The following is a 13,357-nucleotide window of genomic DNA, read 5'->3' on the forward strand; positions in this document are numbered from 1 at the left end:
TCCTAGAGTCATGAATATCATTGCTTTGTGCTTTCTGTGTAGAGAAAATCTCATAAAAACAAAATGTAAGTAGATTCCATCTGGACATTTCAAAAAGTTGTCCTTTGCCCTGGATTAGGTACTCCATATGGCGTTATGCTCTGTTCTTTATCATTCTGCATTGCGCTTATTTTTCCTTCCAGATTGTTTGTGTAGTTTCTTGCTTCCTCATAAAAAGAATCCCTGATATCTAGGCTATGGAAGATCCCCAAGCTTTTTGGTTTTGTGAATTGGCGGAAGCAGCAGCTTCGACAATTTTGGCAGTGGGGAAGGCAATGGTGGATTAAGGCTTACTGGTGCCTTACTGGAGGGGTGCACTGACCTTTGTATATACTTTTCTCAAGTTTGTGGTGTCCTCTTTGGGCCTGGTGCCCTAAGCACATGCTTAGTCTGCTTAATGGTTAATACACCACTGGAGGAGAAAGTGGTTTTGAATCTACAACCGAAATCTCATTCATGTGCAAATGAAGCTTTGTGTGTTTGCCCGCTGCTTTGGCAGCCCTGTAGCAGGCTGTGGCCTGGGGCTTGGGCCCCCTGGTCTAGTCAGTTAGAAAAGTCAAATCTTCCAACCTACATTTGTGTGTGAGTTAAACCTAAGTACCTCAAATGCATATTTACATAAACAATATGCATATGCATCTACTGTTTCTCTAATTCTAATAATAATAATTCTAATAATAATTGTAATAATAATTCTAATAATAATAATAATAATCCCAGGAGACAGCAGCTAGAGAAATTAGTGAAATACGAAGATCTAAAAATCGAGCTGCAATGACTCTGACATAAGCCAGTGAAAGTGGTCCCAGTGGTACTTGGCACGCTGGGCGCAGTACCAAAGGATCTCAGCGGACATTTGAAAACCCTCGGAATTGACAAAATCTCCATCTATCAATTGTATTATAATAATAATACACCTTAAACATTTTTTAATGTAACCTATGTTTGCGGAGAGGGGCGGCATATAAATCCAATAAATCTAATCTAATCTGATCTATGTGCAGATCTGTGAAGAGAGGCTGGTGCTGGTTTGGAGTATGCGATCTGCCATTCAGCAGCATAAATGTATTCTAGGTAAAACTATGTATATATTAATTGATAAATTAAATAACGCTACTTCCAGAATCCTGCCACTGTGCCATATGGGATTCCAATGTCTTAAATTAAATAGTGGATTTTTAAAAACTTTGTAATTGTTGTCCTAATAAGATAGCCAAGTGGTGAGCAAAGGTGTCTTATCTAAGAAACAATGCCTAAGGTGTTTGTTAAATGCTGACGCGCCAAAGAAACAGTCTTCTCTTTCACTCAGATGAGACATTTAGACATTAAGATTACGAATCTGCATATTAAATATATTGTAGTATATTTCTCTAAGAAACGAGCACTGCTTAGAGTGTAGTACTGCAGGCTTCTTCTGCTGATTGCTGGCTGCCTGCAATTTGGTAGTTCAAATCCCACCAGGCTCAAGGTTGACTCAGCCTTCCATCTTTCCAAGGTGGGTAAAATGAGGACCCAAATTGTTGAGGGCAATATTGTTAGCATATAACATGGAAAAGGAGCATGGAATGTTGAGAGAGAGCTAATTTGCATACTGGTATGTGGTCAGTTTTGGCAGTTGGAAGATGGAATACTTGGGGGATTCCTATGCTGACTGTTGGTGAATCTGCATCACAGAGACCAGATGTATAGAGAAATATAGTTATACTGTCAAGCTGTTTATTTGAGTAAATATGAAACCAGTTCAATGAGAACAGAAGAAATAAATGCATAAGGCTATGCTAAGGCTATGGTAGAATTGTGTATGGTCTGTCTGAGTTGTATGGTTTTAATAATGGGTTTTTAATGTGTTTTTTTAATATATTGGATTTGTGACATTTTATTTTGTTGTGAGCCGCTCCGAGTCCTCGGAGAGGGGCGGCATACAAATCTAATTAATAATAATAATAATAATAATAATAATAATAATAATAATTTGAAAACCATCGGAATTGACAAAATCTCCATCTGTCAATTGCAAAAGGCCGCTTTACTGGGATTGACAAACATAATTCGCCGCTACATCATGCAGCCCTAGGTGCTTGGGAAGTGCCCAACTGGTGATGAAATACGAAATCCAGCATAGTGATCTCGTTTGCTGTGTTGTATTGACATAATAATAATAATAATAATAATAATAATAATAATAATAATAATAATAATAATAATAATATTGGAGTCATTGTATCTGCATCACGGTTCTGCTATGAAGAATCCCTGCTGAATGAAGTGAAGATCATCACTTATAACCATAAATAACATAGAAATCCAACAAATATGCTGACTCTGTAAACTGCTTAGAATGGGCTGTAAAGCATTGTGAAGCGGTATATAAGTCGAAGTGCTATTGCTATTGTTAAACACACTCATAAATATGGCTCCACACCAGTAAGGTTTTCCATCAAGGTGGTGGGAATAAATTAATTTGCTGTTGTTTTCATACCCTTTGAATGTGGTACTAATATGGTAATATGCAGTGGCGGATTCCTATTACTGTCCGTTCAGCTTTGATTATCTTGCGTATTTTTGCTTCTGTGCATGCGCAGGAAGCAAAATCTTATGAGGGGTCGCATGTGCAGAATGCGACTTCAGATCGTGCAGAATGCAGCTGCGAGAGTAATCATGGGCTTCCCTAGGTATGCCCATGTTTCACCAACACTCCTCAGTCTGCATTGGTTGCCGATCAGTTTCCGGTCACAATTCAAAGTGTTGGTTATGACCTATAAAGCCCTTCATGGTACTGGACCAGAATATCTCCAGGACTGCCTTCTGCCGCACGAATCCCAGCGACCAGTTAGGTCCCACAGAGTTGGCCTTCTCCAGGTCCTGTCGACTAAACAATGTCATCTGGTGGGACCCAGGGGAAGAGCCTTCTCTGTGGTGGCCCTGACCCTCTGGAATCAACTCCCCCCGGAGATTAGGATTGCCATTACCCTCCTTGCCTTATTTAAACTCCTTAAGACCAACCTCTGCCATCAGGCATGGGGGAATTGAGACATCTTCCCCAGGCCTATATAATTTGTGTATGGTATGTTGTGTGTATGTTTTTTAATTATGGGTTTTTTAGTTTTTTAAATATTAGATTTTTATTTTACATTGTGTTCTACTATTGCTGTGAGCCGCCCCGAGTCTACGGAGAGGGGCGGCATACAAATTTAATGAGTAAGTAAGTAAGTAAGTAAGTAAGTAAGTAAGTAAGTAAGTAAGTAAGTAAGTAAGTAAGTAAGTAAGTAAGTAAGTAATTATGTAATTAAGTAAATAAATAAATGTGTGCATGTGTGAGATTTCAGTGATTTTTTTTGCTTCAGTGCATGGAATCTTGCACATGTGCATGCCCCCTTGCAAGAATTTGCTTACTGTGCTTGCACAGAAGCAAAAACATGCTAGGGCCTGTGCATGCACATGCAAGCTAACTGAAGCTGCACTCGCAGTGCAGCGATCGCTACCAATGCAGCATCTTTACTGTACTGATAGCAACCCACTACTGTTAATATGGTACATATGGTACTTGCCAGACATAAGAAATAATCTGGGCCATTTTTCTTTCTCATGTTGCAATCAAATTTTAAAAAATCACAAATGTAACAAATATTTAAATAATAAAGATGAACAGAGCTACCAGGCTAGAAATAAACTTGGACAGCACTATTTTGGCCTACATGTATGTATGTATGTACGTACGTACGTATGTATGTATGTATGTATGTATGTATGTATGTATGGTATAAACCATAGTGAGAAGGTAAACATTTATTGAAGACTCGTTGCCTTTTCAATTAATTGCTGAATTTTAGTAGTGCAGATACTTAGCAAACATGAATGGATTTTAGTTTATGTGTCTCTGAATGAGAGACAGTTTGGGCTAATAACTAGAAAGATGGAATTATAATCCTGATTTTGGTGGAGTCATTCTTTGTCGGTCCTAAGAAGAAGGTAATGCAACCACTTCTGAAACTGTTGCTTAAAAAAACTAAAGTTGTTATAGATCAAACACGAATCAAAAGTACAATCATTGTTGGATGGAACAGCAAGCAATCGGAACAATACAGGATAGCAGCCCATCATGATTTCAGGAAGTTTTCCCATCTTATGCATATCTTAAATGGTCTGGGCAAGATGATAGGGTATCTAAATTGCCTATTATTCCCTTATGGGTAACAATTTTTCAAAATACTATTCAAGATTCTCTTCCACTCTTTGCTTTGTTACTTAAAACCCTTTTAATTATAGACACGAGGGAATTACTAAGCTGTGCTCTCTTCTAAGTCAACAGTGAGACGTCTAAAAATCAGATTCCATGAGTCTCAAATAGTAATATTCTTCGGATTTTAAGGAATTACCATTTCTGTAAGTGAAACTCAAAACTTAACAGTACAATCCAGCCACCATACGTATTGTTTTTCCCCATTCAAAAAGAATTTAAACATTTATTTATTGATACCCCATCACCAGAACCCAATTACAAAAAAACATGCATTGGCCCAGAAATCATTAAATGCTTTGTTTAAAAAAAAAAGTGATGAGGAATGTAGAATACATTCATTGAATGGAGAGGCTGCCAGTTGATGAGACATTGACTGTAAACCTGGACAGCCAAATTTCATGCTTCACATACCGGTACAAAAAAATGAAACAAAAATCCAAACCTATCTTAGAGTCTTACATAATACTTGGTATATTTCTCAAATTCAGTGAATTATTCTATGAAATTAAGATCAAACAAATAGTGAGAGATATGTGGGTTTTTAAAAGGAACCCAGAATTTATAACTAGCAAAGGAAAAGAAAGGAAAGGAAAGGAAAGCCTAAATCTATGTATGTATATAGCATACACTTTTAAATAAATGATACTGAACTCTAAGATAGATGAATTGATAATTCAGAAAGATAATAAATTGCATAGTAAGTTGTGGCTGATTTAGCTTAGGCTACTGTGGAGACTAACAGCTGTACATTTATTTCAAAAGTGAGAAAATAGTACATTGAATAGATAAATAACAGTATGTGGTTTAATATCCTCTCTTTCTGTGTGCAAAGATACATATTGTTCCATGACACATCAGTAATAAATAAATTGAACATAAAATATACAGAAGCAGAAAGATGGACTTATAAGTCCTAGATTAACAGTTAGCATCTATTCATTTTTTTATCCCCAGATCTCAATTTTTCGTATCCTGGGACATTTTTCGACTTTCACATAACTTGATTGAACAAAATTATCCTTTAAATGCAGTCAGACTATATTCTTTATGCATTTTGAATTTGTATTCTGCATAGAAATCTATCTTAGAAACAAACATTATCCTCTGGCTATTTTGCCAAGCAATTAGCCAAAATCATAGGGATTTTGATCAGGTAACTTGCATTACACAAGTGCTGACAAATTCTGCCTTCTCTGTTTGGATGCTGAGGTTAAAACATTGTAGGGATTTGTTAATTCTCAATTAGCTATCATCAAGTCCTCTATAGGAGGGTGATACATGGTCTTTCACAATCTGACTTTTGATAGTACAGTATGAAGCACTTCATGCTGAAATAATCACTTCCGCAGCTTCATTAGGAGTTCAGTCATTGGTGTATATTTAAAACAGATGTAGTTTATAGTTCTCTGTATCGGGTCTAAACATATTTTTCCTCTATCCAAAGAGAACTACAGCATGCTCTACTCTTATCATTTCCATTCTCCACTTCCAGGGTTCTAAACTATAATCAGCACACGGCAAGAAAAAGCATGTTTTCCTCAGCCAAGTTGCTGTGGAACATGTTGCACTATGCCAGTAGATTTTTTTTTCAGTACAACAGCAATAAATGGCCACTTGTAGAGGAACAGACATTTTTGAAAGGAAATTCCACAGTCTGGGATTCTACTTCTCTCCCACCTCTTGGCTTTCCTAACCCCCAAATACAGAAATATGTAGTCAAGCAGAAAGTTAAAGTCACGAAGGAGTTTTGTTCATTTGAATTCCGCATTATAACTGAGAACAAAAAGAAAGGATAATTTGCAAGAGGAAAGACATAATTGCTTTTCCTTTCTCCTTGGAGAATGATATGGGTTTCTATTATCAATAGTAGAAAGAAAAGAGTATATATAAAGGCATTTCAGCAAATGCTTCCTTCTGGTGGGCATATAAAATGAAGAAGAGATTAAATATCTCTTCAGCAAATATTAAAAAAAACCCCTCTTCTAATCTGAATAATTGAGCAAAACAAATCTGCTTCTCTCTTTCTATATTTTATGGAACTGAATTTTGCACTAGTCTGAGCTATAATATAGAGGCACACTAATTCCTGAAAGAAGCATGTGATATCATAATAGATCTACAGGAATAGCTGAAAAAGTTTCTAAGTATGCTCAGAGTGAATTTAGATCTTACATGCTATCCTTGTGTTTTCAAGCAGAAGAGGTGAGCTAACTATATTCTCCTTACATGCAAGCTCTTTTTGCTCATTCTTACAGCTCCAAAATTTCATATGAGCATGATCTGTTCTGGCACATTACGCAAACAGCCATCAGGAAATGCATTAAAAGGGAGTGATGTTTGCAAAGGGCCAGGCACATGAATGCTTACAACAACATATGTGGAAACAGAAGTTTCACATTTGTGTAACGCTCTCAGGCTTCTCCCAGATAATATGTAGGTGAAATTCTTGGAACATTCAGCTTAATATCCCTAAATTACAATTAGGGAAACTGAGAATGAGAGAGTGGCTTCTTAAAGACACCTAGTATCTTCATGGCAAGCAATGAATTTGATCCAGGGAATTCACAGGTTGCAGGCAAGTCCCTTAACACGATACCCCATCAATTCTAAATAAAGTATGTCCTTATTCAATACATAGACCAGTGTTTTTCAACCAGTGTGCCGCGGCACACTAGTGTGCCGTGAGACATGGTCAGGTGTGCCACGAAGCTCAGAGAGAGAAAGAAAACAGAGAGAGAAAGAAAGAGAGAGAGAGAGAGAGAGAAAGAAAGCAAGAAAGAAAACAAGAGAGAAAGAAAGAAAGAGAAAGAAAGAAAGAGAGAGAGAAAGAGAGAAAGAAAGAGAGAGAAAAAGAAAGAAAGAGAGAAAGAGAGAGAAAGAAAGAAAGAAAGAGAGAGCAAGAGAACAGGAGAGAGAGAGAGAGAGAGAGAGGAAGGGATGGTGGGAGAGAGAAAGACAAAGAGGGAGGGAGAAAGAGAGCAAAAAAGAGGAAGGAAGAGAGAAAGAAAGAGGGATGGAGAGAGAAAAAAGAAGAAGGGAGAGAAAGAGGGAGGGAGAGAGAAATAGAGCGAAAGGGAGGAAGAGAGAGAATTTTTTTTGGTCCAAACTTGTTTTAGCCCCCCCCCCCCTCAATGTGCCCCAGGGTTTTGTAAATGTAAAAAATGTGCCATGGCTCAAAAAAGGTTGAAAATCACTGACATAGACAACACTTACAATATATTTTTAAATAACTAATGTACCAAAACTGGGTGGTCGAAACAGGTCAAAAATATGGCATAAATTAGCGTATGGGTAAAAAAATCAAATGTTGGGTAAAAATCTAGAACTAGTACAGCAGCTTCTAGGATCAAACTATCTATGAGCAAACAGGGTTTGTACATTCCACCATTAAACTAATGGATGGCAACCCATATAATCTGCACTACAAAGCCAACCTGATTAAGATTCCTCAAATATGGACCTCATTGAGAAGTTATTGAGACCTCTCGGCATACTAGCGATTCTCATGGAAAGGCAATGATTAATTAAAATGGTAGATATGTACATGTCTACTAAAGTAGATGTGTACTTTGAATATGATTTATATGCATTAAAAATGAAAAAAAGTAGCGTGGGTGGTATAGAAATGTTGATTTCACCTTCTGAGAATAGTAGTTTAAATATATCATACTTTCCTGTAATGTTTGAGTCCTCTATCTTGAGCCATTTATTGAGAGTGTTAACAATAATCATGTAAGACATCACCTGATCGAAGTTTGATACCTGACTTTGATGTATGAGAATCATAAACTTGCTTACGGTCTATCTGGTCTGCAAACACTTCCCCATAGATCATCCAATAGGGCATGTAAAAAATATTTTTTGCCAGTTTCCATGATGGCTCTTCGTTGGGGAAGAGAATTGCTTGCCTTGCAACACCAAAACTCATCAGAACCACCAACATAATAATGACGAAATACATCATGTCTATCATCTGAAAGAAAAGAAAAAAATTACAGAGACAGAGAGAAAGAAGGCCACTTTGTTCTGGAGAATTGACCAATTTGTATATAAAGCATAAATCGTCAAATGATTTAAGCACCCACATATTAACACACTATTTAAGCTGCTTGGGTAGTCATGGTAAACTTTTTTGTGCTATTACAAAATTATGTTCTGTTATGTTGAAGATCTTTCAATCATACACCATAATAAATCCCAGGTTTTCATGCAGAAATATTACATTTTAAAATGGTAAGAAATTTTCTTTCCATATGTAGGCCAAAGGCAGCAATACAGGTTGCAAAATAAATACAAATGCTGTGGATTCTTTGAAGCATTGTTGATTGTTTCTACCTCAGCTTGTTTCCAAGTAAGTTAATAAAATCTTTCTTTCTTTCTTTCTTTCTTTCTTTCTTTCTTTCTTTCTTTCTTTCTTTCTTCCCTCTCTCCCTCCCTCCCTCACTTCCTTCCTATGTATCTATGTATCTATGTATGTATCTATGTATGTATCTATCTATGTATGTATCTATGTATGTATCTATGTATCTATGTATTTATCTATCTATGTATCTATGTATCTATCTTATCTATCTATCTATCTATCTATCTATCTATCTATCTATCTATCTATCTATCTATCAATCTATCGATCTACCTACCTACCTACCTACCTGCACAAGCCTTGCCATAAAAATATATCTTTTCTCAAACTAAATACTATACCATTACAAAAGGAAGCTATATTTCACAGATAAATAGTACTTAAAAGATTTACCCTAGAGATTGTACAGAACTATTGCCACCTTCTACTGTTTTCACTTATAACATGCAGAACAAAAAGGACGGATGGGTAACTTTTTCTTACCATTTTCCCAATCATCATTACATATGGCCCCAAATATTTGTTCACCCCGAAGATGTCTAACAATCGGATATACCAGTAAATAATGTTGACACAATATATGACACGGCCATCACTCCTGAGCGGCAGATCCTGCAGGCGAAGCACCATGCCCACCGAGAATAACAGGATGGCAATAAGATCAGTAACATTCCAATATTCTTGCAGCCACACCTTCACCTTCTGCAGTAGTTTCCCAGGTTCTGACATTAATATCTAGAAGTGGAAAAGGAATAGCTTTGGGGTCAAAAATAATATGATGAATGATTTGACAACTATGTCCTGGATTATAATTTCACAATTATAACAACTGCAGAAAAAACAATTGCTGCCAACCTGCCTTCCATTGAGGACCTGTATACTGCAAGAGTCAAAAATAGAGCCGTGAAAATATTTACTGACCCCTCGCATTCTGGACAACTCCTACCCTCAGAATGATGCTATAGAGCACTGCACACCGGAATAACCAGACACAACAATATTTTTTTTTCCTGAACACCATCACTCTGCTAAACAAATAATTTCCTACCACTGTCAAACTATTCACTAAGGCTGCATTACTATTATTATTAGTCTTCTCATCATCCCTATCACCCATTTCCTCCCGCTTATGACTGTATGATTGTAACTTGTTGCTTGTCTCCTTACGATTTATATTAATATTGTTTCATGATTGCTTATTTGTTTCCGATGACAATCATTAAGCGTTAAACCTCATGATTCTTGACAAAACGTATCCTTTTCTTTTATGTACACTGAGAGCATAGGCACCAATGACAAATTCCTTGTGTGTCCAATCACACTTGGTCAATAAAGTATTCTATTCTATTCTATTCTATTCCATTCCATTCCCAGGACTACCTCAAGCTTGCATGCTTTATGTATGTATGTATGTATGTATTTATTTATTTACTTACTTACTTACTTACTTACTTACTTACTTTGTCCAATACACAATGAGGGTTTTAGTGGGTATATATATATATACACATAGTAAAATACATGATGAAGGTTATAGAGGAGATACTCATAGTAAAATATATTTAAGAAATAATAAAAAAGAACATATAGTAATAGAACATATCAATGAAAGAATAGAAGAAGAGATATAGGAATAGAAGGAAGGTATAGGAGATATAGGAGAGCAATAGGACAGGGGACGGAAGTGTTGGGGGTTTGGGGATGACACTATGGAGTCCAGTAATAAGTTCCATGCTTCGACAACTCGGTTACTGAAGTCATATTTTTTACAGTCAAGTTTGGAGCGGTTAATATTAAGTTTAAATCTGTTGTGTGCTCTTGTGTTGTTGTGTTTGAAGCTGAAGTAGTCACCGACAGGCAGGACGTTGCAGCATATGATCTTGTGGGCAATACTTAGATCTTGCTTAAGATCTTGTTTATGGAATATGGGCATAAGAGCCAGCAATGTAAGACAATGTGAAATAGCCTTCTTGGTTTTGTAACAGTATTTTAGAATGCAGACAGGACTTTTGACTCTCTTTCCCACGCCTCTTTTCATTCTACATACATGATCTGAACTTGAGATCTATTTGTACCACTAGTGCAGATTCTGATATATACATATTCTCTCCCCTCCCCTCTGTGTGTATGTCTCTCTCTCTCTCTGTGTATGTGTGTGTGTCTTCTGGAGATCATGTACAATAATATGTCAGGATCTTCTTGCAGTTTGCCTCCTTGTAATCCAGACAATTTTCAGCTAGAATTGAGGCTTCTGAATGCTTTATGAAAACAAACATAGCATATAATCGCCATTGCATGAAGACAATAATGTTGCGTCTATTTATGTCCCTGCAAGTGCATCTGAAGTAATAGTGACTTATTTCTTTTTTGTAGTGTTATAATTAAAAGTGTGACTGAAAGATGCAAACATTAGTAAGTTCCTCAAACGAGGCATGTACTAACATTGCTTTTGTTATGGCTTTCCCCAAATCTAGTGTCTTCTGAAAGTGTTGGATGTAATAAATGCCACTCTGAATCATTTTCCAGAATGTACTTTTCACTATTGGAAAGGGGGGAAAAAACTACTGCTTTACAGATAAACACAGTTCACTATTAAATTTTACTTATTGATTTACCATCCAATTTTACAACTTATGGTGGTTTTATAAAAGTAGAAACTAAATTAGCAATCAGCAATCAATTAAATAAAATCAATATGTATATACAATTCCGTCACAATAGCTATAATGGCCAATAGATATTAGAAAATTCTTAAAAGTTAGTTTCCTTAAAAGGAAAGAGAAACTGGATTGGACTCTAAGTGTCAGTTCCAAGGGTCTTTTATTCCATTGGAATAAAACAGAAACCATGTGGCATTTTTCCTGTTTTCCCTTCCTGGTGTAATTTCCATTACTTTTAAGTATCTCAGTTCTTTACAGCAGTGTTTCCCAACCTTGGCAACTTGAAGATATCTGGACTTCAACTCCCAGAATTCCCCAGCCAGCATTTGCTGGCTGGGGAATTCTGGGAGTTGAAGTCCAAATATCTTCAAGTTGCCAAGGTTGGGAAACATTGCTTTACAGCATGTACAGAAAACCAGACAACCAACCATTTTCTGCTGATGAAAGTATTCTATTTTGTTTACAGTAAGATTGATCTTTAGGAAAAAGCACAAGGAACAACTGTCTTTAGTGTTTAGTATTACCTAGTGAAGGGTTACCAAAATTTTTACTACCACACTGTGGGCGTGGCTTATGCAGGACACCCTGCATTTTCTTTCAACATCTTTCAACATCTTTCAGTGCAAATTGGATGCTCTGGGGTGGAGCTCCATTTTTTGTTACCCCAGTGTGCGCCCCCCCCCCCCCAATCTGGGCAGCAGCCTATGCCTGGTATTACCTCTCTCATCTTTTCTATTCCCGTTGTAAATATGTATGAGATAACTATCCACTCCTGCATGGAAGGCCAACGTTCCATTTTCACCAAAACGATATAGTTAAACAGCATCAGGTACCCAATGTAAAACATCTGTAAAGAGAAAAACCCAGTTTGCCTGCATATATGAGTTAAATGTTTAGCTGATACATTAGTGAAATCACATTATTTATAAAAATAAAAACGTTTTCCTACAAGAAGACTAATTTTTAATTAAATAATGCTATATGAATACAAGAATTTCTTTGCAGACTATGGAATCCTATACTGTACTTAGATTTTGAGAATTTATTTTAAAAGAGTGTACAATTTATTTATTTATTTATTTATTTATTTATTTATTTATTTATTTATTTATTAGATTTGTATGCCTCCCTCTCCGAAGTCTGCAAGCAAAAGAAATACCTCTTTGCCTAAATGATTCTAAGAAGCAAATCAGTTCATGCAGATTCTTGTTGATGCAAAAGTTTAACTTTAACTATTTAAACCCAATTCAGTGGATTTTTATAAACTTAGTAAAATAATATATCCCAGTTGCACCACTCTAAGTCTATGAATAGTAGTTATGCAATGTAAACATACTGAATAATGAAGTATAATTTATACATTACTGTTACTAAAGAAATAAAATGATAATTGCTCCTTACAGTATAAAACCAAAATTTAACAATTGGTGCATTGTAGAACTCATAGATTTTACGTCCAAAGGGGATCAATCTATATCGGTTCTGAACTTCCTCCTCCTCCTTCTTTCTTGCTGATGACTCCCCATTGCTACGCCCCAACATTGCCTATAAAATAAGAAAACATTAGATAAATGGATGAGAGGCAGCTGAATAGAAATAAATATAATTTTATATTCAGTATTATTATAAGAAAGCTGAGCAAAAAACATACTGACTGCATTTTCAAACGGTAAACTGATACCATATTAACAAAATTTAACTGCAATTCACACATTTCTTGGAACACACAAAAAGATTTGCTTCTATTTGTGTGATTTGTTATTCTCCTGATTAGTGTTTTTGAATCAAGTAAAATGAAAACATACAACAGTGAGTGGAAGGACCATAGGACCGACAACTGTAATGTTGGAGTAGCAACACAATAGGATCTGAGTGGTTGTGAACAATACTTATTTCCTACTTCACACTTGGATCCAATGTTCTTAGCTACAAGAACAGTATGTGCTAATTGAACTAATCCTATCTTCCCTTTTCATATGTCCCCAAAAATGTGGAGTAAGACAACCATATCTGATTTCCTAAAATTTGGAGGACCTTTTAGTGACAGTTTTGTGG

At 36.2% G+C, this 13,357-nt stretch overlaps 1 protein-coding gene across 1 annotated transcript in view; it reads right to left on the reverse strand.

The window, feature by feature from the left end:
- The window catches only part of TRPM3 (transient receptor potential cation channel subfamily M member 3), an 87,217-nt gene that overhangs the window by 22,478 nt on the left and 51,382 nt on the right, over window positions 1-13,357 (reverse strand). The window contains exons 13-16 of the mRNA XM_070736890.1: window positions 12,704-12,847; window positions 12,021-12,149; window positions 9,126-9,377; window positions 8,047-8,252 (exon numbers count right to left, since the gene is read on the reverse strand). Of these exons, the coding sequence (XP_070592991.1) occupies window positions 8,047-8,252; window positions 9,126-9,377; window positions 12,021-12,149; window positions 12,704-12,847 (731 nt within the window). The remainder of the gene's footprint in view (window positions 1-8,046; window positions 8,253-9,125; window positions 9,378-12,020; window positions 12,150-12,703; window positions 12,848-13,357) is intronic.

This window comes from Erythrolamprus reginae, chromosome 2, assembly GCF_031021105.1.
Source record: "Erythrolamprus reginae isolate rEryReg1 chromosome 2, rEryReg1.hap1, whole genome shotgun sequence".
Taxonomy (NCBI): domain Eukaryota; kingdom Metazoa; phylum Chordata; class Lepidosauria; order Squamata; family Dipsadidae; genus Erythrolamprus; species Erythrolamprus reginae.